This window comes from Squalius cephalus (genome assembly GCF_949319135.1).
Source record: "Squalius cephalus genome assembly, chromosome: 18".
Classification (NCBI taxonomy): Eukaryota; Metazoa; Chordata; class Actinopteri; order Cypriniformes; family Leuciscidae; genus Squalius; species Squalius cephalus.
Genome location: NC_137139.1, coordinates 35543778 through 35571352, shown reverse-complemented (window position 1 = coordinate 35571352; position 27575 = coordinate 35543778). Strand labels below are relative to the sequence as shown.

The following is a 27575-nucleotide window of genomic DNA, read 5'->3' as shown; positions in this document are numbered from 1 at the left end:
TCACTCACTCAGCTCAGAGATCCACTGGTTGACGATCACACGTTGATCTGATTGGTTACAAGGTAGTTTATGACGTCAGAAACACCAGCGATTTCAAAGCGTGTTTTTGAGACTGTCTTTGGTTCACTGCAGTTTTAAGGAGGAAATACTCAGCAATGCTGTCGACTTATGAATTTACACATGCTTTGTCTTAAAGCAGATTAAAAACACCTCATAGACACATAAACAACATTTAAAAGCTGGATTTTCACCATAGCATGGACTTCAAAAAAGACTTAGGTTTGGTTTTTCACAATGACTAGGGGCAATTTACTAATTTAACCCTCCTTTTCTTCCCATAGATCCCTCAGAGCAATCCACTGGTGGACTTTCTCCCTCTTCTAGTCCAAACCCAGCTAAAAGGAGCACAGCTATCAACTGGTCTTTTCCCGATAAAATCAAGTCACCACGGACTGTCCGGAAACTTTCTATGAAGATGAAGAAGCTGCCTGATCTTAGTCGGAAGCTTAGTGTTAAAGGGACACCTAGCAATGTGTCCATCAGCAACAGCCAATCAGAACCAAGGGCTCACTCAACTAGAGCCAATGGGATTGCAGAACTGGGCCAGTCCCGGCCCAGACTGTCTCCGTCGGGTGTTACGACTGCATTGGCGAGTGGTAATGTGATTTGGCGGTACCATCTTGACAGCAGTGTTTCTACTCAGCACAGCTTTGATAAAAGAAGGAGCAACAGTGGCGGCATTCCCAAATCGGCAAGTAAGGGAGGTTATCTAAGTGACGGAGACTCACCTGAACTTGTGGCCAAGTCGGGGAAACACGGCAACTCGGAAAGAAAGAACTATAAAGCCCGAGATCCCAATGGGAATGGCGGAAGTCCGAAGCTTCCCGGCACAGAGCTGGATATCGATGCCTTCCGATCGTACAGTTTCTCCGAGCAGCCGAAGTGCCTAACGTTCATCTCGGGACTAATGAGTTTGCACTTCTATGGTGCAGAGGACTTGAAGCCACCGCGGGTCGATTCCCGCAATGTCTACTGTGCCATTCAGGTGGACTCCGTCAATAAAGCTCGTACGGCTTTGCTAACCTGTCGCACGGCTTTTCTGGACATGGACCACACCTTTAACATCGAGTTGGAGAACGCTCAGCACCTCAAACTTGTGGTCTTCAGTTGGGAATCAACGCCACGACGGAACCGGGTGTGCTGCCACGGATCCGTGATTCTCCCGGCGTTGTTTCGCGTGAGTAAGACACACCAGCTTGCGGTCCGTCTGGAACCGCGTGGGATGATCTACGTAAAGCTGAGTCTCATGGAGCAGAGGCAGAACTCTCTCGATGGCCCGGATGGGGATCACGAAACGCAGGTGTTCGGCGTAGAGGCTTGGCGTGTGGTGGAACGGGAAGCATCTGGATTAATGGTTCCACTGCTTATCGAGAAATGCATCTCTGAGATCGAGAGGAGGGGTTGTCAGGTGAGTGAGGGCAGCAGATCTTTTAGGCTCTTTAACCTGCATGCAGTTCCTAATCAAATCTCCAATTTAAAGGTGAACTGTGTAATTATTTTGTGCCAAATTACTTGGTACAAAGTTCTCCTATTCCAATTTAATCTCTGACTGTAAATAAGCCATTGATACGTCGACTTTATGAGCAGCATCACAAGGTGGCACATTCAAAAGAGTCCTAGAAGAGTTTGAAACGGGGCTAACAGTGATGGGTCAGAAAGAGCAGTAGAAATGTTTGTGAAACTTGCTTGAGTTTTGCAGTTTAATTCAATCCCTCTAGTAGCCCATAAATAACGCACTCTTGTATGGCTTAGATTCAGACTGCAGGCGAAATTTCCCATATCCGATATTCCATATTAATATGGAAGACAGCTGCCAAGGTAGTCAGTGGAGTGACAGTGAGGTCTTACAATGTTGGCAGCTCTATACAAGTAAAACAATAGACTTTGCTCTCTTTTTTCCTCATCCTTCTCATCCAAACCAATTTGCACCACTTTACCTTATAAATTAATGTGTAAACCTTGACTTCAGATGTAGGACTGCACGATTAATCGAAATGAAACCACACGGGATTTGGCAAAGGCTGCGATTATTTTATGTGCAGCTTGTCAGTGCAGCACGGCTCAATTTCATGTCAATTGCAATTATTCGTGCAGTCCTACCTCCATGTGTACTTCTGTATGACAGCATGCTGCATACCATCTTTGCATTTCATATAGTGCTGTACTATGTACTTCTGTAGACCCAAAGCGCTTTACAATCATGTCAGGGGTCTCTCCACAACCACCTCAAGTGTGGAGCGTCCACTTGGAGACAGTGCGCTCAACACACACCAGCTATAGGTGGAGAGGAGAGAGAGTGATAGAGCCTATTGAGTGGGAAGGGATTATTTGGAAGCCATGATTGATAAGGGCAAATGGAGGGAATTTGGCCGGGACACCGGGGTTACACCCCTACTCTTTACAAGAAGTGCCATGGGATTTTTTAATGACTACTGAGAGTCAGGACCTCGGTTTAATGTCTCATCCGAAGAATGGTGCTTGTTACAGTATAGTGTTCCCATCACTATACTGGGGCGTTAGGACCATAGACTGTAAAAGAAAATATGGGCGTAGTGTGTGTGACGTCACCTGTAGTGTTCCTGAAGAGCATTTTTTAAGCCCAAAGTGGGCGGAGCCGGTCGTCGCCATCTTGTTAGCGCGTCATTCCCGGATAAACGAAAATGTGCAGCGAGGCGGATTAGCTGAGGTAACTTGATGCTAACAGACAGCAGACAAACGGCTAGTAGTGACATCAGCAGCAATCCACCTGTCACTCAAGTGGCCACGCCCTTAATTATGCACAACTTTGAGGCTTAATATAATTTAAACGGTTGAGTTGTAAAAAAATTCACCCCCCTCACAGTCGTCATGAAGGGCAAGATTTGTTATATAGACCAAACCCACTTTTTGCACCAGGCTGTAAACATGTTTTTTTTTTTCTGCTGTAAAGTTGGGCATTTTAACATGGGGGTCTATGGGATTGACTCTTTTGCAGCCGGTCTCTAGTGGCCAGTCGATGAATTGCAGTTTAAGTCACTTCCGTTTTGGATTCAAGAGAGAGACAGGAAGGTTGCCGCTTGGTTTGAACAGACACAGACCACAGGGTGAGCGCCCCCTACTGGCCTCACTAACAGCTCTTCCAGCAGCAACCTGGCTTTCCCTGCTTAGGGTGGGTTCAGTGGGTGACCAGTGTGATATGGCTGTGGCTTGTTTATCTTTTGCACATGCGGGCCAGTTCAAGATCGTGACCAGTTCACACTCAAATCTGATATTCGCCGCATTTAAAAATTCTATGAACAGCTAAACAAAATAATGGAGCACTAAGACTTGCAGTATGAATGTAGCCTAGTTGCCCAGAAATTACGCACTTTGCCTTGAAGTGTACGAGTGTCTTCTGTCATTTGTTAGGCTTTGGTTAAAGTGAGCTCGCCAACCGTTCTAAAGTCCTTGTCCATGGACATTACACACTCACACAAACAAGCTTAGCAAGGCCTCTCCATGGTTTGTGTGCACAGGCATATTGCCAAAGTTCTAGCCATTTATCTCTGTTACACACACACACACACACACACACACACACACACACACACACACACAAAATCTGTCTCTGTTACAGTGTCACCCAGAGTTTAATGCTGTTCTCGTCCATTCATCCCACCAAGTGTGTCTGCTGTCAACCCTCAAAACAGCTCTTGTCTGCTGTTCTCAGATCAGATGTACCCCAATACACACACATGGAAAATCTGATTCTGGACCAGCTGAGAAAGTTTCAGCCCCTTTGGTCTAAAGTAGATCCTTTGGGAAGGCTTTAAAGTTTTTTTTTTTTTACCTCAGATAACCCTTTTGTGAAGTTTTATTAGCCTCCGAATGCTAAATCTACAGCTAAAGCCCATATATCTGATATGTGTATACATATACACAGTATATCCGCATATCAAGTTTAGCATGTTTTTCTTGCGCTTCTCTGAAGTTGCACTCTTGTGCTGTAATTTTTTTAGATGATGTAACCTAGCAAGGTCATGTGACAACTGTGTAGATAGGAATGCACGATATATCGCCGACCATATCAGTATCGACCGATATATGTTCATTTTTAATGTTATCGTTTTCGGCCTGATAAGAAAATTTTGCAGATATATGAAAGCCAATAAATAATGGATTATTTTCAATTGCTTTAAATATGATTGGAAGAAAGGAAAACACAGTTAAGTGCAGCATTTGCAGCACAAGCCTGTCATACAAGCTACGTAAAATTATAATGAGAACATTATAATTGTGTGCTTGCAACTAGGGATGTCCCGATCAGGTTTTTTTGCCCTCGAGTCCGAGTCCGAGTCATTTGATTTTGAGTATCTGCCGATACCGAGTCCCGATCCGATACTTAATACATAAAAAAAGAATAAAGAAGAGCGAAAAAACAGATCCAGGATGTTCCTTATTTTTTATTTAATTCACCTTATTTTAACATTCAACAACTCTGTTAACAAACAGAGCACTTCTGTGAGGTAGCTTGAACAATCAAGTAATACATAAATTCTTCACTTTTGGACTTTAGTGCAACAGTAAATATAAAAAAAGTCTAATATATAAACAAATAGCACCTCAACTTAAAATACCCGGCAGGCATGTAAACAAATAAAAAATAAAAGTGCTACAGTGTTTGCAAAGCCAGTAATGTGCTTTTAGGAACTGCACTCCTAACTCTTACACCGGTTTCACACTGCACTGTTAGCAGAGCGTGCAGCGCGTATTTTTTTTCGCCGCCCATGTTACCAGATTAAACCAGGCTTTAGAGCATTCACACCGCGCGCAGAGGCGGCGCGGCAGTGCGTAGCAGAGCAGAAGCAGCAGTGCCGCGATCGTTTCGGCGCCGAGTCTATTTTTGCTGCGCCGCTTTTGCTGAATTAAAGTGATAATACATTGATCATGGCCAAAATACACCGCAGTTTTATCCAAAAAGTGCATTGATGATATCTATTGTGTTTTAAACTGTCAATCAAATGACCAACAGCAATTTAAAAAGAAAACAAATGTCCAAAAACAAACTTGTTGCCATAACAATAAAATCAAAGATGAAACAAAAGTTATATGAAATTATTAATAAAATAAGCTTCTTGACAAGTCTTTTCTCTTAAATGTATTTGAAAACGAAAAAAAGCAATGCCAACTTATCCATTATGGAGTACTCTGTCTGACTCTGTAGCCTACACAACCCGCGGTTCAGCCGCGCGTGACAAACGCTGCCAGTGTGAAAGCAAAACGCGCGTGTCCTGCTCCTGCTCACCATACGCACTGCTCCTGCGCTGCTTACTAACGCGTGCAATGTGAAACCAGCGTAACTCTGTGCCACCGCATAAATATTGATGTGTTAAAAAATAATGAGAATATATATATCCGAGTCCTGATCGGGAGGTAACGTCCGATTCCGATCGAGTCTGAAAACACGTGATCGGGCCCGATTTCCGATCATGTGATCGGATCGGGACATCCCTACTTGCAACATGGCTTTTAATGGTGAGACTTTTGTTTTTGTAATCAGGCTCTCGAAAATTATATACAATTTTGGATTGAGTGTATAACCAATATATCTGTTATCGGCTTTCAAATATAAAGAATTATCGGTTATCGGTATCGGCCAAAATTTTCATTAAAAAAAGTCACATACTATTTTACGTTAGTATGCAGTGTTTAAGATTTGTTAGCATCTGAAGGAACGACTACATTTGTAGCCAAAAGCAACAAGAATTGTTCCTGGATTCATGCAACATAGTGAGGTCATGTGACAAGTGCAGCATACTAGTTTAAAACATTGGTTGTTGCATACTTCATACTATTGCATACTATTTTTCAGCTTTTTCCTCATTTGTTTTGCACTATATACTGTATGCACTATGCAGTATATACTGTGCAGTATTTAAGTACCCTACACTACAGCTAAAACGGCCTTTTTTCACTGAAATGAAATGCACAAATGTGCAATTATTGCATTTATTTCTGAGATGATAATTAGATGTTTCTACTAATGTGAATATGCTAGGTCATGTGACAACAATGTAGCACACTACAGTTTAAGACATTAATTGTGTTCACTAAAAAGCTAATATGAAGTAGATTCTATGTGGTGGTTGTTCTGTAGTATTATATTATAATACTATAATATTCTTGGTAACTGAAATAAGTGAACTTGTTTTAAGGTCAAAGCTTTGCTGATCACTGTGTGTGGGAACTTTAGTAAAGCTTTTCTAGTTTGTCTTAAGACGCACGACATACGAAGGTCACGTATGCTGAAGGATTGCTTCTTATGAACTATGGCCGCGGGAAACTTCCACCCAGTGTGTGTTTGTGTGGGTTAATGATTGGCTGTGTGCCGTGAGGGTTTTTCCCCAGCCCTTCTCGCCTGTTTAACCCTCTGGTGCTCTTTGGTAATTTTTGAACGAAAAATTCTACGTTTTTTTTTTATTTATTTTTTTACCTTATCAGAATGGTACGAAATGTAGTAAAGGTTTTGGCACTTGCTATGTGAACAAAAAAAAAAAAAAAAAAATCATGGACATGATTTGAAAAGGTTAAATGGTCCTGAAAGTAAGTCACACTTGTATTTTCGCACATTGGAAATGAATGAGACGAATTTCCTCTAGTGGAAGCGTTTGGTACTGCAGCCGAACACACTCTCACTGAAAGATCGTTTTATGAGATATCAAACTCAAATTTAAAACACGACTTGTTTAGATTTATGGCTTTGATTTTCTTGCAGTTTTAGAGTAAAATGTGTTTTTGAAAATAAAGATTTCATATAACAATTGAAAATAGTATTTTTGTGCTTTTTTCATAACAATAAACGTAAAATTCTGTAACTTTTTTTAAGTTCACCTTTTAAAAAAAAAATCACTTCAGCAATAATCTGCCAAGTGTCGTCTCTGAACAGAGATCAAACTTCAGTCTGTCGCTCTAAAGCGTTCAAGATTTACCACAGTTTAAGTTGGAAATAAATTTTTATGCTCAAAAAGTGAATAAATGGATTATAATACAGCGTATATATACAATGTAGTACCATAAAATCCCCTAAAAATGCAAAATATTAAATAAAACACATTATCAAACTAAAATACAATACATTCCTTTCATTGAAAAAAATAAAATAAAAAAATCAGTCATTTTTGACCAACACATGAAGAACACCAGAGGGTTTTAAAGGAATAGTTCATCTAAAAATGGAAAATAAATTCTCTTTTACACTTTTTTATTTATATTATATTTTTAAATTGGGTGAACTCTGAATTCATAAATTCTCTTTAAAAATTTCTGAATTATTATTGCTCATTTTGAACTGCTATTTTCACGCATTAGCCTGTGACCTCTAAAGCTCGACCTGCTAAAGAGCCGTTCCGGAGTCCTGTGGAGACGTTTGGCTGCTGCCCAAGTGAGAAACTCCTGGTTTGGTTTAATGCATGTCAGGTTAGCGGTCGCGTGGAGTCTGTGGTCACATGAGGAGTGACAGCGGAACTGAAGACTAGCCCAGAGTCAGGATGTGTCCTTCAGTAGCGGAAGAAAAGAGGAAGGTTTCAGTGGATTCAGGAAACTCCTCCGCTGCTTTAACAAGCTATTATTTCCTCTGGTTGACATTTTTAGAGTTTAACACACACAGACACACACACACACTCACAGACACGCGCTCACTCACACTCACACACACACACACACACTCACTCACAGACACGCTCACACACAGACACTCACACACAGACACTTACACACACTCACACACAGACAGACACACACACACACTCACAGACACGCGCTCACTCACTCACTCACACACACACAGACACTCACACACTCACACACACACACACACACCGCTGGTCTGAATCAAGCTGCTGTTTCACACTGCTGGGATGTTCTTCTGTGTGTTGGATGCTGTGACGATGAATCACTGCTGGATGTGCTCAGCTGCGTTTGAATACAAGACTGAACCCTGCGTTTGAATTCATGCATTTATGCATTTATTTGTGCATTTATTTGTGCATTTATGCAGTCATTTATGCATTTATGAATGTTTAACATAGTAGTAAGGAAGTGTAGATATATTTAAAAAGTGTAAGATATTCTGTGCATACAGAAACCTGGCGTCCTGTGCGCAGAAGTAATAACTAGAAGTATGGTGTATGAAAATACTTGCCAAAATGTGACATATACAACCAGAACACACGTCAAATATCCCACAATGCAACACCTTCAACTCAAAGTCAACCAGAGTTTTTTAAACATCTACTTACTAATTATTTCAGTGTTCTGACAAAAGTTGACACGTTTGCATTAAGTTGCATTAAAAAATGCTTAATAGTCATATTTATTTCTGAGATGATGACTGAATGTCATGTGACAGCTGGTGTGTTTGATTGACAGCTGGTGTGTTTGATTGACAGGTGATGTGTTTGATTGACAGGTGGTGTGTTTGATTGACAGGTGATGTGTTTGATTGACAGGTGGTGTGTTTGATTGACAGGTGATGTGTTTGATTGACAGGTGGTGTGTTAGATTGGCAGGTGGTGTGTTTGATTGACAGGTGGTGTGTTTGATTGACAGCTAATGTGTTTGATTGGCAGCTGGTGTGTTAGATTGACAGCTGGTGTGTTTGATTGGCAGGTGGTGTGTTTGATTGACAGCTAATATGTTTGATTGGCAGGTGGTGTGTGTGATTGACAGCTGGCGTGTGTGATTGACAGCTGGCGTGTGTGATTGACAGCTGGCGTGTTTGATTGACAGCTGGCGTGTTTGATTGACAGCTGGCGTGTTTGATTGACAGCTGGTGTGTTTGATTGACAGCTGGCGTGTTAGATTGGCAGCTGGAGTGTTTGATTGACAGCTTGTGTGTTTGATTGACAGCTGGTGTGTTTGATTGACAGCTGGTGTGTTAGATTGGCAGCTGGAGTGTTTGATTGACAGCTGGTGTGTTTGATTGGCAGCTGGAGTGTTTGATTGACAGCTGGTGTGTTTGATTGACAGCTGGCGTGTTTGATTGACAGCTGGTGTGTTTGATTGACAGCTGGCGTGTTTGATTGACAGCTGGTGTGTTTGATTGACAGGTGGTGGGTCTGTATCGTCTCTGTGGTTCGGCTGCGGTGAAGAAGGAGCTTCGGGAAGCGTTCGAGAGGGACAGTCACAGCGTCGAGCTCTCGGAAAACAACTACCCGGATATCAACGTCATCACAGGTATGAACACGTGTGACACGTGTGTTACATTTACACACTATTTATGCTTATTTTTGGAGCAATAAAGAGCATCTATTCTTCTTTTCCATCTTTCTTTAGTGTGTAACGTTGAGTTCTTCTCTATATCAGTGTCAGTGTTTCTGAACTCCTGAAACGCCTCCATTGTAGTCTTGAGTTTCTTCCGGGAACGAACACGTCACAATATTCCTCATTATAATAATTCATGCGCAGAATAAAGGGGCGGGGCCTGGTTGAGATTTGGCAGGAAAACAGCTGTTCTACACTGGAGTCATATCTCACTGTATGTTGTAAATGCAGGATTGATTAGCAGAAGAGACTTTAAAAACAATATTGAGAAGATTTTCATGTCAGTTTTGTGTTAAAGCATTGAAGCTTCTGTGTGGTGTTCCTCACCGTTATGTGTGTGTGTGTGTGTGTGTGTGTGTGTGTGTGTGTGTGTGTGTGTGTGTGTGTGTGTGTGTGTGTGTGTGTGAGCTTGATGCCCGCTGTGTAGTTTTGTATGAGCAGGTGGTGTTTATTTGCCTTTTAAACCAATGTGTGGCTCAAAGTCCCATCATGCATCTGGCCACCAGCCAGCCAGCCAATCAGTCTTTTGCTATCTATAGCCCACATTTACATATCAACATTATTCAGCACATATTTATTTATGCACTTATTTATTCATGCATTTATTTATTTATGTTTTTATTCATGCATTTATTTGTGCATCTATGCAGTCATTTATGCATTTATGAATGTTTAACATAGTAGTATGTTAAACTGTTGTCACATGACCTCAATACATGTTTAATATTGCAATATATAATTAAGGAAGTGTAGATATATTTAAAAAGTGTAAGATATTCTGTGCATACAGAAACCTGGCGTTCTGTGCGCAGAAGTAATAACTAGAAGTATGGTGTATGAAAATACTTGCTAAAATGTGACATATACAACCAGAACACACGTCAAATATCCCACAATGCAACACCCTCAACTCAAAGTCAACCAGAGGTTTTTAAACATCTACTTCATTACTAATTATTTCAGTGTTCTGACAAAAGTTGACACGTTTGCATTAAGTTGCATTAAAAAATGCTTAATAGTCATATTTATTTCTGAGATGATGACTGAATGTCATGTGACAATAATGTTTGTCATTGCTGAATGCACACTGTAACATTAGTATGCAGTATATATAGTGTAGTGTACATTAGGCAGGTTGTGTGTGTGTGTGTGTGTGTGTGTGTGTGTGTGTGTGTGTGTGTGAGAGAGAGACTGAGTGTGTGTCTTTATTTCCTGCTCATGACATGCTGCTGTCACACACACTTCCCAGGTCAGAGGTCACGTCTGACTGAATTAGCGCTTCTATTTACAGTCTGTTAATTGGCCGATGGAAAATCTCTCTGTCGCTGAGTCTGAAATGCTTGTGGGACTTGTTTTGGTCCTCATGAGGAAACAAGCTTATTAATCACACAGAAGGAGTTTTGTTGAAGATGTAAAAACACAGACAGTTGTTTAAAGTTAGTGTAAGGGGAGAGAATCTACAGTTTGTACAGTATAAAAACCATTAAGTCTATGGAGAGTCCCCACAAAGATAGTAAACCAGACATGTGTGTGTGTGTGTGTGTGTGTGTGTGTGTGTGTGTGTGTGTGTGTGTGTGTCTGTATTCAGCTCTGGCTCAGCACCGTAAACCACACATTCAATTGTGTGTGTGTATTTATTTACTTAAAAATTTTTTTTTTATTTATTTACATTTTTATTTATTTAAAGTCTTATTTTTACTATTTATTATTACATTTTTATGAATTATTTTACATTCATTCATTTATTTGTTTATTTATTTTAATCCTTATTTTTATTATTTATTTTTATGTTTGATGTTGGTGGACTTCCTCCTTTAATCTATTATTTATGGATTTATTATAATCTAATTTTTATTTGTCATATTTTTGTTTGTTTATTTTTTTTATTTGTGTATTTGTTTTTTTTTAAATCAAGTTTTCTTAATTTATTTTAATCTAATTCTTGTTATTCATTTTTTTATTATTTCTTTGTTTATTCATAAATTGTTATGAATTATTTTACATTTATTTATTTGTTTATGTATTTTCTTATTTTTTATTTATTTCAAATATTATTCTTTATTATTTATTTAGATATTACATTTTTATTTATTTAAGTCTTATTTTTATGAATTATTTTTAAATTTTCATGAATTATTTTACATTTATTTATTTGTTTATTTATTTTCTTATTTTTATTTATTTAAATATTATTTATATTATTTTATTTATTTTTATTTTTATTGATTGGTTTAATTCTTATTTTGATCATTTATAATTTGTACATTTATATATTTATTTAACTTATATTTTGATCTATGTTAATCTATTATTTATGGATTTATTATAATCAAATTTTTATCTTATATTTTTTTAATTTGTTTGTTTATTTATTTACTTTTTTTCTTTGATTGATTTTTCTTAATTTTTAATGTAATTCCTATTAGTTATTTGTGTTTTACTTATTTATTTAAGTCTTATTTTTATTATTTATTTTTACATTTTTATCAATTATTTTACTTTTTATTTATTTGTTTATTTATTTTCTTATTTTTATTTATTTATTTAAACATTATCTATATTATTTTGTTTATTTTTATTTTTATTGATTTAATTCTTACTTTTTTTTATTTATAATTTGTACATTTATGTATTTCTTTATTTATGTATTTATTTAAATGTATGTTTTAATCTATTATTTATGGATTTAGTATAATCTAATTTTTGTCATATTTAAAAAAAAATGGTTTGTTTGTTTATTTATGTAAGTTTTTTTCTTAATTTATTTAATCTAATTCTTATAAGTTATTAATTTTTTTACATTTTCATTTATTGAAATTATTTATCATAATCATATTTTTGTGTGTGTCTGCAGGCGTGTTGAAGGACTTCCTGCGAGAGCTTCCTCATCCTCTGATCACTCCGCCGCTGTACGAGTCGGTTCTGGAGTCGATGTCGAAGCGGCCGCTGCTCATGGGAACCGGCGTGTGCGAGAACGACCCGATCGACACGGACAACGCCGTCAGCCTGATGGAGATCCTGCCCGACGTCGAGAAGGTACGGGAATATTCGGGAAGCGTCTGTTATCCATGTTCTCACCTGTGTGTTTCCGCCAGTGGTGTGAAGTTTTTGAGTAAATGTTATTAGCTACTGTACCTAAAGGTGCAGTCTGTAAGATTGACAGCTAATGGTGGACATAGGTACTGCAGTCCAAATCAAAATATCAGAGATCGTGGTTTCTCCCGCCCCGCCTCCGCAGACTCGACGCTCACACGGGTCGCCAGTTTGAGACACGCAACAGGAACGAGCGAATGGACAATGAAAATTGGCAACGTACAGTATCACAGACCAAAACAATAACAAACATTCCAGCCTGGAAACGCAGATTTCAGAGTAAAATAACTGTAGAAGTGTTCACGAGAATGTTTCCTCAATATCTGCAAACATATTATGGTACAGTGAAGGAACTGTATCTGTGTGTTTCGCCTTTACTCACACTGGTCAGCGATGACGCTCTACATTAGCAGTGTGTGTGTGCATTAGCAGGTATTTGCTGAATCAGGTGTTTGATTTAGGAGATGAGGTCATGATGAGGCCGAAACCAGCGCTTTCAGTGCAAGTACACTGTGACTATTTAACTTTACTTAACATTCATTTATTTATCTGCTATAAATAAACCGTTTTGAAGGATGTGTGACCCTTTATCTGTGGCAAAAGCCAACAATACATTATATGGGTCAAAATTATCCATTTTTCTATTATGCCAAAAATCATGAGGATATGAAGTAAAGATCATGTTCCATGAAGATATTTAGTAAATTTCCTACCGTAAATATATAAAATCTGTGTTTCTGTGAGTGAATGCTGCACAATCGCCAACATAAATGAACAACTTTAAAGGAGATTTTCTCAATGTTTCGATTGTTTTGCACCCTCAGATTCCAGATTTACAATAGTTGTATCTCAGCCAAATATTGTCCTATCATAACAAGCCACTCATCAGTGGAAAGATTATTTATTCAGCTCTCAGATGATGTATAAATCTCAATTTCAGAAAATTGACCCATGTGACTGGTTTTGTGGTCCAGGGTCACAGATTGGTTTACTTGTGGCCTTTTGTGCACTTGAGCTGAACTGAGACTCGAGAGTTTGCAGGCGTTTAAGAGGCTGTCGTGTCTACCCTGATTTATTGCAATATTCAGTTTTATTTTGATATTAGAAAATTAACACGATTTCTCATCTTACAAATCAGTTGTTTATTTTCAAGGTGTCGAGGTGCATCCTGCACGGGTCTGATTTTGTAAATCCGCACCCGCCCGTACCCGCAGTGCTTAAAACCGCATCCGACCCGTTGTCCGACAGCAGCACTAATTCAAATCCGCACCCGACCCGACCCGCTTAAAATAGAACCGACACCCGACCCGCACCCGAAATAAAATCAGTTTAGCCAATCACATTATAGACACATTTACAAAAATGTTTATTGCCAGTTCATACAGAAGTTATTACACGACAATTAACACAAGGACAACTTCAGCCGAAGCTGTCAAAAGGCCGATACATGAAGAACATGGCTAACGTTTCCACAAAACTGAGTAGCCTAATAACATTTTACCAGTCGAACAGACGCGGCTACAACACTATATCTGCCACGCCATTTCGTCTAGCCTACATTTGACAATTTTGGGTTCAAACGCGCCCTGCACACCACACATACTTAACAGTGTTAAAATTGAAAAATACTGTTCAATAGAACTGCTTGGTTTGTTAACGTTACCAGTTATCTGCGTGCTTCCTCAGCGACGAAGTTCCACATTTGCGGCTATCCAACACGAAAATGCATGCAGTAAATAAGCCATTCACAATATTTTCTTCAGATAACTCCAGATTTCTCCTGGACTTGATTTTTGATGACGTATTGTCGACAACTTTACAATCTCCACTAGCTATTCTTTTCTTCAGCTCCTCAGCATCCATGGACGACTGCAAACAAAAATCGCGCGCGCGGTTATGATGAATTTGAAAGTGAAAGTAGCCTAGGTAACGTTATAGATTCCTGGGAGGGCGTGGCGCGTGGGCACAAATAAACTGATGTGGATTTAAAATTATTTTATCAACTTGAAATACAGGCATATTTTTTGTAGATGTGTTCCTAAAAATATGCATGCATTTTTACGTTTGCATGTGATTGTTTTAAACCCGTGTTTAGACCCGTGTTTCCCCCGTGTCCGACCCGACCCGCACCCGTATCCGACACAGTTGGATATTTTTCACCCGTTTGAGAAAAAATTGCGGGTCACCCGTCGGATACCCGCGGGTACCCGAACCCGTGCAGGACTCTGAGCCAGTGTGAGTAAAATACTGAAGTACTGTTAAAATCAGATAGCCTACTCTAACACCGTGTCCTAACCAGACGCGATACGATTCCAGCAACAAATAATTTGTCTGTCCACACTAGATGCGACGCGACTGCGAGATGCATTGAAATCAATCAAAACCCACAGCCAATCAGAACAGGTTGTGGGCGGGGTCAGCCAATCAGAACAACGTGTGGGCGGAGTCAGCCTATCAGAACAGTGTGTGGGTGGGGTCAGCCAATCAGAACAACGTGTGGGTGGAGTCAGCCTATCAGAACAGTGTGTGAGCGGGGTCAGCCAATCAGAACAACGTGTGGGTGGAGTCAGCCTATCAGAACAGTGTGTGGGTGGAGTCAGCCTATCAGAACAGTGTGTGGGCGGAGTCTCGCGGCACCAGAGAGTAATCTTGACGGCACTCGCAAGAAAATGGATAAGTATCTACATAATCTAATTCACAAATATTACACCATTTAAACATTATTCAAACACATAGGCGACTGAGTTACTAAAACAATCTCTGTCAAAGAATACACTTGTTTGTTCACAGTTTGAGCGTTCTTGTTTCCATTTGTTTAATTTCAGGATCTGAGGTGAATTATCCACTGTTGCTTTTACAGCCTCAAAGCTGGAGCACTAAATGATATTCAGAGTCACATTACAAGCTTTTAACATTAAATAAAGCACATAAACAGCGCCTGAGATTATCATCGCCACACTTTGTGTTTGTTGTTCCAGCGCGACGTCGCAGAAAAATAGAAACCGTTTCTAGAATAGAATCGTCACGTGTCGCCGTCGCGGCTGGATAGGACACACACTCTGATCAACATGGAGAAGAAGCTTTATCGCGTCGCGTGTAGTCAGGACACGGTGTAAGACTTTTACTCGAGTCGGATTGGAATTGGTGACGTATTTTCGCTGTAAGGGATCTGCACTTTTACTCCAGTGTGGTTTTCAGCTGTGGTTTCTGCTCACCAGGCGACCCTGCGTAAGCTCCTGGATCACCTGAAGCGTGTGGCGTCGCATCACGAGGTGAACAAGATGACCTGCCAGAACCTGGCGGTGTGTTTCGGGCCGGTTCTGCTCAGCCAGAGGCAGGAGGCGTCGTGTCACGGGAACCGGGTCTTCATCGACTCCGAGGAGCTGGCCAGCGCTCTGCACTTCAAGAAGCACATCGAGGTGCTCCACTATCTGCTCCAGCTCTGGCCCGGTGAGAACAATACACTCCTTATTCTGTGTGTGTGTGTGTGTGATCTTAGAGTAAACCCCTTCAGGCTGATGAAGACCTGATCCTGATCCCCCTGTCAGGGTTTATTCTGAGATAACAACCGGCTGGATGTACATTATCACTTAATTATTCTCATTATAATCAACATCGCTTCATTATCATTATCTCCAGCTCTGGCCCGGTGAGAACACTGCACTCGTTATTATTCATTACTCTCATTATAATAAACGTTATGTGAGATTCACACACGTTTGTTTCGGACCAGTTTTGCTTTCTTCCGTGAAACACAATAAGAGACGCGAGGCTGAATGTTGTTATGATAGTTTTATGGTGCTTCTTTTCGAATTTGTAATGAGAATAATTTATAAATCTGTTATCTGTCATCAGAAGGTTTAGTGTGTGTGTGTGTGTGTGTGTGTGTTCTTATGGTTTATGAGGACACGTGTATAATGAGATGGGTATTCTGAGAGGACATCTCATATGTAAACCACATATACAAGAGTGCGTGTGTGTGTGTGTGTGTTCAGCTCTGGCTCTTTTTTAATGTCACCTGCTCAGATTAAGGCCGGCCTGCAGTTTTCTGCTAAAATTTTAAAACTTTTAACAGTTAGATGTGTTCATCCTCCACAGAAGATGTCATACGTCTTCAGAACATTAGCATAAGGATTGTCGTGTTTAGTGTTAAGTTTTAGACATTAAAATAATGTGTTCGTGCACATGTACACCTCTGTGCGGAATATAGTTTAAGATTACACATGACTGTTTACCGAAAGGAAGAAGGGGACTCTTATTATGAAGTTCCCGGAAGTGCAGTTGTTTTTGGTTGAGCACGAACGATGTAGAGTGAAATATAATAATAATTAATAATAATAATAATAATACTAAAATAAATAAAGTGAAATATGGTGTACATGAATAAACCGGTGATTGATTAACTTCTGAAGTGTGTCTTTAAAGGGGTGGTTGATTATGATTTGACTTTTCTAACTTTAGTTAGTGTGTAATGTTGCTGTTTGAGCATAAACAACATCTGCAAAGTTACAACGCTCAAAGTTCAGAGCAAAGGGAGATATTTGCTTTTACAGAAATCACTTTTTAAGGACTACAACAAACGGCTGGTAGAGACTACACCACATTCCTCCCGGGTTAGTGACATCACCAACCCTAGAATTTACATAAACCCCGCCCCCTGAACACGATTTATAGATTATCAAGACAGAATATGCTAATCAATGACTAGAAGATAACTACACATCAGCTTCATAAATTCATCAACTAACCATTCAGAAATGTTGTCTACATGTTGTCACTTCTTCTCGAGTCTCTCCATCATTGTCTGACTCCGGTTTGAACATAAAAGGCTAAAAGTTTTTGAAATTTTCAGTGCATGTGTGTGTGAGGTAAAAGGACATGAGCTCTTGAAGCTCCACCCCCTGTGCCGGGAGCAGCAGCTCATTTGCATTTAAAGGGACAGACAAAACGAGGCGTTTTTGCTCACCCTCAAAAAGTAACAATTTTAACATGCGATATAAAAATATCTGTGGGGTATTTTGAGCTGAAACTTCACACACACACTCTGAGGACATCAGAGACTTATTTTACATCTTGTGAAAAGGGGCATTATACCACCCCTTTAAGTGTAACATTTAGGTGCGCTGTTTCTTTAAGGCTCAGGCGTGTGTGTTGTGTTGTTGTGCGTTCGGGGTCTCGTCTCCTCCGTGTGTGTGACTTCTCTCAGCACGGAGGAACGGTACATTAAACCTCAGTCTATAATTACACACATTCCTGTCTTAACCTTCAACTCAGCAGAACAATCGCCCGTTTACTGGCCTCTCGCTGTATAAAAGAGCCTTCGTCAGGCGTGGAGAACTCCCATGAGGCCATGGGGCGGAGGACGTTTTGTCTGCTTGTGTGTCAAACTGTGTGTGTGTGTGTGTGTGTGTGTGTGTGTCTCTACATGGGCACACGATTTAGTCGCGCATGTTCTGCAGTGTGTATGTGTTTGTTTTAGTGCTGGGCAACGATTAATCGTGATTACTTTCATCCAAAATAAAAGTTTGTGTTTACATAATATACGTGTGTGTACGTGTATGATTAATTTGTACATATATATATATATATATATACACTCACATGCGTATATATTTAGGATTTTTTTAAAATTTATATATAAAATATTTATATATAATATAAATTATGTATAAATATATATATACAGTATATACATGCAAACATTTCTTAAATATATACATACATATGTGTGTATTTATATATACAAAATACAAACACAAACTTTTATTTTGGATGCAAGTAATCGCAATTAATCGTTGTCCAGCACTAGTTTGTTTATTTTCTGCAATGATGTGCACATATTGTATTTTTAGTCAGTTTTGCATTAACGTTTTTACTAACATAAAAAGCAGCCCACCATATTTGTATGTACCATGATAATGAGAAAATTCCAGATTGTGTTGTAAATCACGTTTTGTTTTTTCAGTAAGAAATATCCACACATCAAATCTAAGCTCTGTAAAGCTGCCTTGAAACGATATGTATTATGAAAAGTGCTAAGATTTTCAAGTTTTGCTGTGGCAGTCCTTCTTTGTTATGTGTTATGCCTGTTTCTTAGGTTTATGCTTTAAAAAAAAAAGAAAAAAGAAAAGTTTTGATTTGCTGTTGACCTCAGGAACTCTCAAAATCCGTCTATATCCAAAAAATTATATTTCTATTTCAAACAAAACAACATAGTTAACTCAGCTTAGGTAATCACCTAACATCATTAATCAAAGTTAAAACCATCACATATGCTTAACAGGTTATGTGTACATAGAAATTCTTGCCTTAAGCCCATTCTTTAAGTACTTGTATTGTTAAAACCCCCCCCAAAAAACACATAATTTAAGGCTGAAGCACTGCGGTATTCTTCATTTTTGCACTAATCAGTTGTTCCACAAGATGGCAACACTGTACCGGACCACTGTTTCACAGTAGAAAACAAAACTAAAGAAAAGGAACAACAACAAAATACCGGAGACTGCAACAACAACAGACTTGAGTAAGGGGGTAAAGTGAGAGCTGCCAACATTCGTTTAAAAGAATACAAAGACATTTTTATCTGTAATAACTTCTGGAGTGAAATAGCGCAGACACTCTAGAAACTTTTTAGAGCACATGCGCCGACCGCCTGTGTTCGCGCACGCTGTCAAAAATATAAAGTATCAAGTATACTCTGGACTTCAGAGCAACATATCTAATCATTTAGCTCTCATTTGTAGATTGCATATTAATTTTTGCTTGTCTGTTTATTTTACTCGTCCCATCACATGTAGGCCGCAGCTAAAATCACCAGAGGGTTTAGATCGGGGCAGGTAAACTGGATTAACGGGTGTGCTTTGCGTGTCTTCTGCTATTCTTTCATGATCTCATTATCTTGCTAGCATGCAGATTTGTTCAAATAGAAGCTAAAAATAATGATAGCTTGCCTCTGTTGTGCCACTTTCCTTCACCAGATCAGCCAGAGTTACAACGTTTGTGGTAGTTTAATAGAAGGTTGTGTTTTGGGGGAACAGAGTTCAACAAAAAGTATTCGAGGTTTAGCCAAATTGGGTTGGTGTCGGTAGTTAGGATCTTTGAGTTTTTTAGGGTCTTGTGGCATCCGTCTCATTTGTTCTGCATGCTTTGAATTTTTTATGGAAAAACCCCATATGTAATTGTCAGTGTTGGGGAGTAACTAACTAAAAGTCTAAATGCCTAAATTCTCCTCTCTCTATCAAGTAGTGCTAGTAAAGTTCATTTTAGTAAATCTTTTTTTTAATGTGTACAAAGATATTGCCTCCTTTAATAGCTTCAATCTAGTAAAATAATTACTTCAAAGTACATTCCCCAACACTGGTTATTCCATACATTCTCTCATCATCTGAAATGTGTCATTAATTTGTAATCAAATGAATAAACCCATTGTTTTCTTTCTCTTTTAGTTGTGGACGCTCAGGGTAAATCTTCATCTCCGGTTCCTGCCCCGATGGAGTCGCTCCCAGTGGTGACGGCTGCCGTAAGGAGGAGAAAGGAGCGTCCACAGGTGTTGAATTTGACTGAGGCGGACATGGCTGGAGTTTTGCGACCCAGACCTGGACGTCTGGACAGTCCCAGTAACCGTTACGCCGGAGACTGGAGCCGATGCCGGGAAACGTACCTCCAACCGAGCTGCCTGGAGGAGGCCGACTATGACGACGTTCCCAGTGAAGAGCCACTGAACGCAGTACAGGAGGATTTACCAAAGGGTACTGAAGATGTGGTCCCTGAACAAGAGTTTCGCGAGGTGGATGAGGCAATGGAGAGGGTTGAGGAAATGCAGATAGAGGAGGAATTGAGTGAGGAAGAGGATACAGGAGAGTTGGATAGGTTACAAGTAGAGGAACCTCTACCTATCAGCCCCTGCGATCAGATCCTCCCCGATTACAAGGAGCACAGACCCAAAGAGCACACCTACCAGGCCTACATGAAGATCCAGGAGATCAGCCCAGTACTCAGCAACAGGGTCAACCTACGGGACTTGCAGGAGAGCATCGACACGCTCATTGGCAACCTTGAGAGGGAGCTCAACAAGAACAAGCTCAACGTAGGTTATTGACTCTTTACCAGAACAGTGGAAATATGGTGGTGATTCCCTACAAGCTTAAGCGCTGTGGATCGTTCTCGCTCCCATGCACACTTGGGATGCATGTACAAGAAGACATTCCTCACTTCTGATTTGTGTTTTTGTTTGTCTCCTGGTCTCCATGTTGTTGATCGCGTTATTGTTTTTCTTCTTATGAGAAGAACTCATTGAACCCTGAGGGGTGCGCCAGGTGCCTTCATTGTGTCAAGGTGGTGCTTAGGACAGCGAGAGCTTTTTACTTTCTACAGAGGTACAAAACATTACGATGAAAACCAATGCACTTATGGGGCCTGCTGGTAGAGGCATGGCTAGTTCAGGTACAGGTGTAAAGCCTTACGGTGGGAGAACTAGGTACTACAGATACATCCCAGATCCTAAACCAGGGGAACTCAATCCTGCTCATGGTGATCCGGCTTCCTGTTGACTTCAGTTCCAAACCTCCAAACACACTTGAACCAGCTAATCAAGGTCTTTGGGGTTCACTTAAAGAGGCAGATCACCAGGAGCGGGAATGAACACCCTACCCTAACCCTATATCAGATGTCTCAAATGCAAATTACCTAGTTAGGTGGTTTTAACGAGTAGTTTGAGATCGCTGCACTCTACTTCCTAAACTATGAGTGTTTTATCCTAACCTTATCCTAAACCAGGAGAGTTCAGTCTAGCTCCTGGAAGGCTACCTTCAGCTCCAGTTCTAATGAAAGGGATAGTTCACCCAAAAATGTAAATTCTGCCATCATTTACTCACCGCACGTCATTCCAAATCCATAAGACTTCTATCAGCGAACATAAACCGAAGCTCAACTGTACTTGCTTGACGCGTGAGAACAAACCTCACTGGTTCTTGCGTGTCTCCTCAGAAGGCTTGGATTAAACCACCCAGTTAATTTATTTTACAATCTCTTTATAAACGTTTTGAAACGTAAGAGTTTTTAGGCGAATAGACTTTCAATGGTGGGACAGAAATCTCAAAGATTTCATTACAAATATTTTCAGTTGTGTTCCTAAAATGAACGAAAGTCTTATGGGAAAGATTAAAATAAGGGTAATATTATTGGAACAACATGAGGGTAAGTAATTGATGACAGAATTCTCGAATGCAAATTACCTAGTAAGGTGGTGTTAGCTAGTTGTTTGAGATCCCTGAGCCTTAGACCCTCAACTCTGAATGTCATATCCTAACCCTAATCCTGTACTAACACTTACACCCTAAACCAGGGGTGTCCAGTCCTGATCCTGGAGATCTTGCTCCCTGTAGACTTAAGTTCCAACCCTCCAAACACACATGAATCAGCTAATTGGGGATCACCTAAAGAAGTAGATCACCAGGAGCAGGATTGAGCGCCCTACCCTAACCCTACCCCCCATGATCCTGAACACTTCACCATGGGTCTCGAATGCAAATTACCTACTGAGGTGGTGTTAGCTAGTTGTTTGAGATCCCTGAGCCTTAGACCCTCAACTCTGAATGTCATATCCTAGCCCTAATCCTGTACTAACACTTACACCCTAAACCAGGGGTGTCCAGTCCTGATCCCGGAGATCTTGCTTCCTATAGACTTAAGTTCCATCCCTCCAAACACACTTTAACCAGCTAATTGGGGATCACCTAAAGAAGTAGATCACCAGGAGCAGGATTGAGCGCCCTACCCTAACCCTACCCCCATGACCCTGAACACTTCACCAGGGGTCTCGAATGCAAATTACCTACTGAGATGGTGTTAGCTAGTAGTTTGAGATCCCTGCACCTTACTTTCTAATCTCTGGATGTTATATCCTAACCCTAATCCTGTACTAACACTTACACCCTAAACCAGAGGTGTTCAGTCCTGCTCCTGGAAGGCCACCTTCAGCTCCAGCTCTAATTAAATGCACCTAATTCTAATCAAGGTCTTTAACTACAATCTTTTAACTTTCAGGTAGATGTTTTGGAGATAAACTTTGCTGGAAGGTGGCTCTCTAAGAGCAGTCACAGACACCGAACACACTTTCATTCAGGGAGCGACTAACGCTGCTGGTCTAGTTGAGGTTGCAGTCGAGATAAAAACAGCAGATGTTTGAGTTTTTTTCCTTGTAAAATTACTTCAAACATCCTGCTTAAGCTATGGACAGCGGAAAATGAATATGCTTGTAGTAAATAGTCAATTTAATATTTAATAATAGTTAGGCAGAACTTTAATGATGAAAAAAAATTATTAATAATAACTTAAAATTGCTGATGTTTATGTTGCTTTTGATGGGCGCACCCTTAACACAAAATTTAACTTAAAAATTAAAAGGGCAATCTAAATGGCCTCTGTGATGATCGTGGTAACATGATAACACCATGACGACAGCAGTCCCACTTTTGATCATTATATTTGTAAATGCATCATTCTCAGCAGTCCAGGGATACAAACTCATCAGTATTTGTCAGACACATGTATGTATATAGGAATATAGTTGGAATATGTATTTTCGATGACGTACACTTCAGTTTGTGCATATTTAAATGTTCGTCAGCTACCTTGTAGTATTTGGCCTGTAGATCAGCCTTAAATACATATATATATATATATATATATTTTGTTGGGTCTATGTAATGATATAACCCACAGTCACAGAATGAGTATGGATTTTGAGTATTTTGTGGTCACGAAAGTGCAGGAAATTTGAGCATTGCATGGTCAAAAGCTTTACGGTCAAAAATAAAGTGTTTCTCAGTGTATCCTACAGCGGGATGTATTTATGCGTGTAGATAGAGATCATTTTGATTACAGTGAAATTCTAATTTTGTTTTGTTTTTTTTTCCATTTGGCAGCTGCTCACATTTACGGCTCGGTTGTAAATTTGCAGTTCTTGTGAATCCAAGACTGAATCTGTACACGGGTTGTTCGTTTTCTGATTGTGCTTCGGTCTCCACAGCTTGAAATGCTACAGTCTGCTTGAAAATCTCATTATAAAAGATATAAATAAAGGATTTGTTAAAAATAAATTTGAGTAAACGTCGCCAACGTCACCAAATCCAGCAAATAAAGGCAGTCGACTGGAGGTTTGTTCGGTGGCCGTGGTCTCAGTTTTCTCTCAGTAAGGCGGTCACACTAGATTTTAAGTATGCAAAAGTATGAAGTACATACTTTTTTTGCTATATAAATTGGATATATGATGTCTTGCATATGGACTTCTCATTTGATAATGAGATGCTCATGCTAAATTCAGAATGCTAACTATCTATTCCAGATTGCAGATTTCAGTATGCATGCTTTTAAATGTGCATTGATGTAAATCCAGTGTGGCCGCACCTTTAGAGTGTTGAATCTGGTTTCCTGAAGCCTGATTTGGGATCAGATTCCCTGTCGTACAGAGATCAGGGATTTCGACCGATCCATGGTCAGCAAGAAGGAAACTTGTAAGCTGCTTTGATAAAAACATTCCTGTTTTTCCTGGTTTTTGTAAAAGTTTGGTTGTGCTAAGATGAACGTGCGACTAAAGCAGATATTATTTGTACTGATATTGAGAAGTATATGATCACATTAAAGTTTTTTTCATGCAGCCCCTGATGACTCGACTGTTTTTCGTTAAATGCCTTGATATATTTAGCAGCTTATCTTCACAGATGGTCATGTGATCGAAGCAAGGTCAGGCTACAGTGAGTCTCTGCGGATTCACATTTCGGTTCCTGTAATTTGTCAGTGGAACATTAGCTGGCGATCTGTCACGGCAGCTCAGTCATCATCAGTCTGATATATCAGGTGAGTCTTTGCCAAAAAAACACTGGCATGCAATGAATCTTGGCCCTTGGGATAGGCTGTGAAGGATCCACTCGTTCTATCGTTCACGGCCCGGGGAGAGTAGGATGCATTTGTAGGCCTCGACCCTTCGTCGCAATCAGCCTTCGAATTTAAAAGCAATATATTGTTTTATCTGAATGAGTGGGCAGGATGATTTTCACATAGTTTTGAAGCAAATATTCTAGACTATTTTTGTCTTGTTTACAGTCCAAATATCTAAAAACTCTTAAATCAAGATGCATTTACTAGATGAGTGAAATGACATAAGATATTATGTCCTGTTTTCTGGGGGAATTAATCAAAATTAAGTGAGTTGATGCTTAAAAAAAAGCAAAATTATCTGCCAATGGGGTCAGAAAAATAATCTTAATTCAAACAAAAACAACATTATTTTTCTTTCCCATTGGCAGATGCTTGTTTTAAGCAAAAACTGGAAAACAGGACATAATATGTCATTTTACTCATCTAGTAAATGCATCTTGATTTAAGAGATTTTAGATATTTGGACTGGAAACAATACAAAAATACTAAGTAAGAAAAGCATTTTGCGCAGTGAACGTGATTCAGTTTTCAAAAGTCTTGTGAACAAAAAAACAGTAGCTATAGGTTTTATGGCCTCGTTTTTTTTCCACAAACCACACATTAATGTCATTTTCTGAAAACTACAAACTTTTACGTACATGCTGCTCACACATTATTGTAGCAGAGTTTGTGCTGAATACAGTTGATCAGATGTTCGTCTTCAGAAACACCTGCTTTGCTGTCTACGATAAACATCCATACCTCTCTGAAATGTCTTTCAGCATTTGGCTCCACTTCAGACGTGCGATTGGCCCAGTCAAATCCCTTTGATGTGAAACCGAGCGTTGTGATTGGCTGCCTGGAAGAGATGACCTTTGATTGGCCGTGCGATTTGTTGAGTTTGATCCTTCTGATGTCATCACTGTGCATTTAACATTTACACTGTAAAATCTGCAGATTGCGCTCTAGAAGTCTGTAAATTACACGTCTATCAGAGTATCAGACGGAGAAAAAAGGAGAAAAAAGCTTTATCGGTGTTGACACGCGGCCAGATTTAGTCAAAACTGCCTTTGTTTGCCCAACAGGAACAGATTAAGGAGAGAAAACGATGAGATAGAGACTAATGCAGCTGGAGAATGAACAGAAGACGGGATTGTTCGGTTCATGCAACACACACACAATATGTATGAGTTTGTGAATTAGTGTTATTGCACACTCATACATTAAGGCGATTCAAGAGATGCAGAATATTAACAGAGCACACTGCATGAAAAACAGCATCCCATAATGCATTGCACAATTTGACCTTCATTTCCAGTGTAAGGAATGGGTCAGAAATCATCAGTTGTGGTTTCTCTTTCTTGACTCATTATCTGCAACATTTGCTTCCAAAACTGGAATGCAAAGTGAGCGTTGTAGCACAAAGTTTGGGATCGGTAAGATTTTAATGTGTTTAAAAGAAGTTTCTTCTGCTCACGGCTGCATTTATTTGATTGAAAATGCCCAAAAAAAAAAGGAAAAAAAAGAAAACTGTAATATTGTTAAATATTATTGCAATGTAAATCATCTGTTTTCTATGTGAATATCTAGTAAAGTGTAATTTATTCCTGTGATCAAAGCTGAATGTTCAGCATCATTACTCCAGTCTTCAGTGTCACATGATCCTTCAGAAATCACTCTAATATGATGATTTGATGATCAAGAAACATTTATGATTATTATCAATGTTGAAAACATTGTGGAAACCATTTTTGATGAACAGAGTTTTCAAAGAACAGCATTTATCTGAAATAGAAGCTTTTCTAACATTATAAATGTCTTTAATGTCACTTTTGATCAGTTTAACTCATCCTTGATGAATAAAAGTATTGATTTATTTTATTTATTTCCCTCAAAAAATAAAATACAAATTCTTATTGACCCCAAACTTTTGAACGGTAGTGTTTAATGTTACAAAAGATTCAATTTCAGATAAATGCTGGTCTTTTGAACTTTCTATTCATCAAAAAATCCTGAAATAAAAATGTAAATAATTGTTTTCAACATTGATAATAATCATAAATGTTTCTTGATCATCAAATCATCATATTAGAGTGATTTCTGAAGGATCATGTGACACTGAAGACTGGAGTAATGATGCTGAAAATTCAGCTTTGATCACAGGAATAAATTACACTTTACTATATATTCACATAGGAAACAGATGATTTACATTAGAATAATATTTCACAATACTGTTTTATTGTATTTTTAATCAAATAAAACTTTTGAACGGTAGTGTATTTTTGAGAGGAAAACGCCTCTTTCAAAAGTAATGTTTTGTCCTACTATTTGAAACATTTATGCATACTAATTTGCATACTGCGCTTGAATAATCTCACATAAATTATTGCATTAGGTTCAGTTTATGCAAATATGTAATGATTAACAGTTCAGATAGAAATTTGCTCTTCATCAGTGGGATGTTTTTAAATGGCAAATAAAAAAGTATACAGTATGAAATTGTACATTTATCAGTTACTTTAGGGACGCCAAAACCTTACAAGTGACCTATAGAAATGCATTTTATAAAGTTGACTTGAAATTCATAAGATGCACGTTTATGAAAGTCACATCGGCCAAACCTGCATCACATGTGGAGTGATTCTTGTCTCGAACGTTCTTGAGAAAGAAGTTTAGAGTCTGTCATGAATCGATACGAGTCGAGCTGAAGTTGATCAATACTGTACATGAAGTGCCTGAATGTGTGCGCATGTAACCAGAGAACCGGCTCTAGATGATCTGTCGGAGGGGAAGCGGCTGAATTAAGAGCGTGTTTGATTACAGCACTGATGGGAAATAAAGATGAACTCAGACGAGTAACCGGAGGAAGAATCAGTCTTCAAGGTCACAATATCAAACACACCATCTGCCCTTCTGAGGAAACTGCGTTTTAATGCTTTTAATACACACATTGTTTTAGCTACAGTAGTCAAAAACTAAAGGATTCTAATGCTTTGCTAATGGTATATATATATATTTTTTTTTAATATTTGGGAACCAATCAATCAGAATTTCTGACCTCATCTGATTCTTATTTGATCCTTTAGAATGCATTTAAAATTATTATTAGATTTGGAATGTCGTTCCAAACAATCCATTAGCATTCTGTTAAGATTCTTTGAAAAGCAAGTTTACACTGAACAACACTGAATGATTTACATTGAACATTAAAACCCATCTAGTTT

The 27575-nt window shown here is 39.1% G+C and overlaps 1 protein-coding gene across 2 annotated transcripts in view; it reads left to right on the top strand.

Annotated features, from left to right (window-relative positions):
- Positions 1–24088, top strand: part of syde2 (synapse defective 1, Rho GTPase, homolog 2 (C. elegans)) — a 44583-nt gene extending 20495 nt beyond the window's left edge. For both annotated transcript variants that reach the window (XM_079848253.1, XM_079848252.1), the window contains exons 3-7: positions 342–1468; positions 9126–9252; positions 12194–12375; positions 15651–15882; positions 19878–24088. In XM_079848253.1, the coding sequence (XP_079704379.1) occupies positions 342–1468; positions 9126–9252; positions 12194–12375; positions 15651–15882; positions 19878–20530 (2321 nt within the window). In that variant the 3' untranslated portion in view covers positions 20531–24088. The remainder of the gene's footprint in view (positions 1–341; positions 1469–9125; positions 9253–12193; positions 12376–15650; positions 15883–19877) is intronic.
- The last annotated feature ends 3487 nt before the right edge of the window (positions 24089–27575 follow it).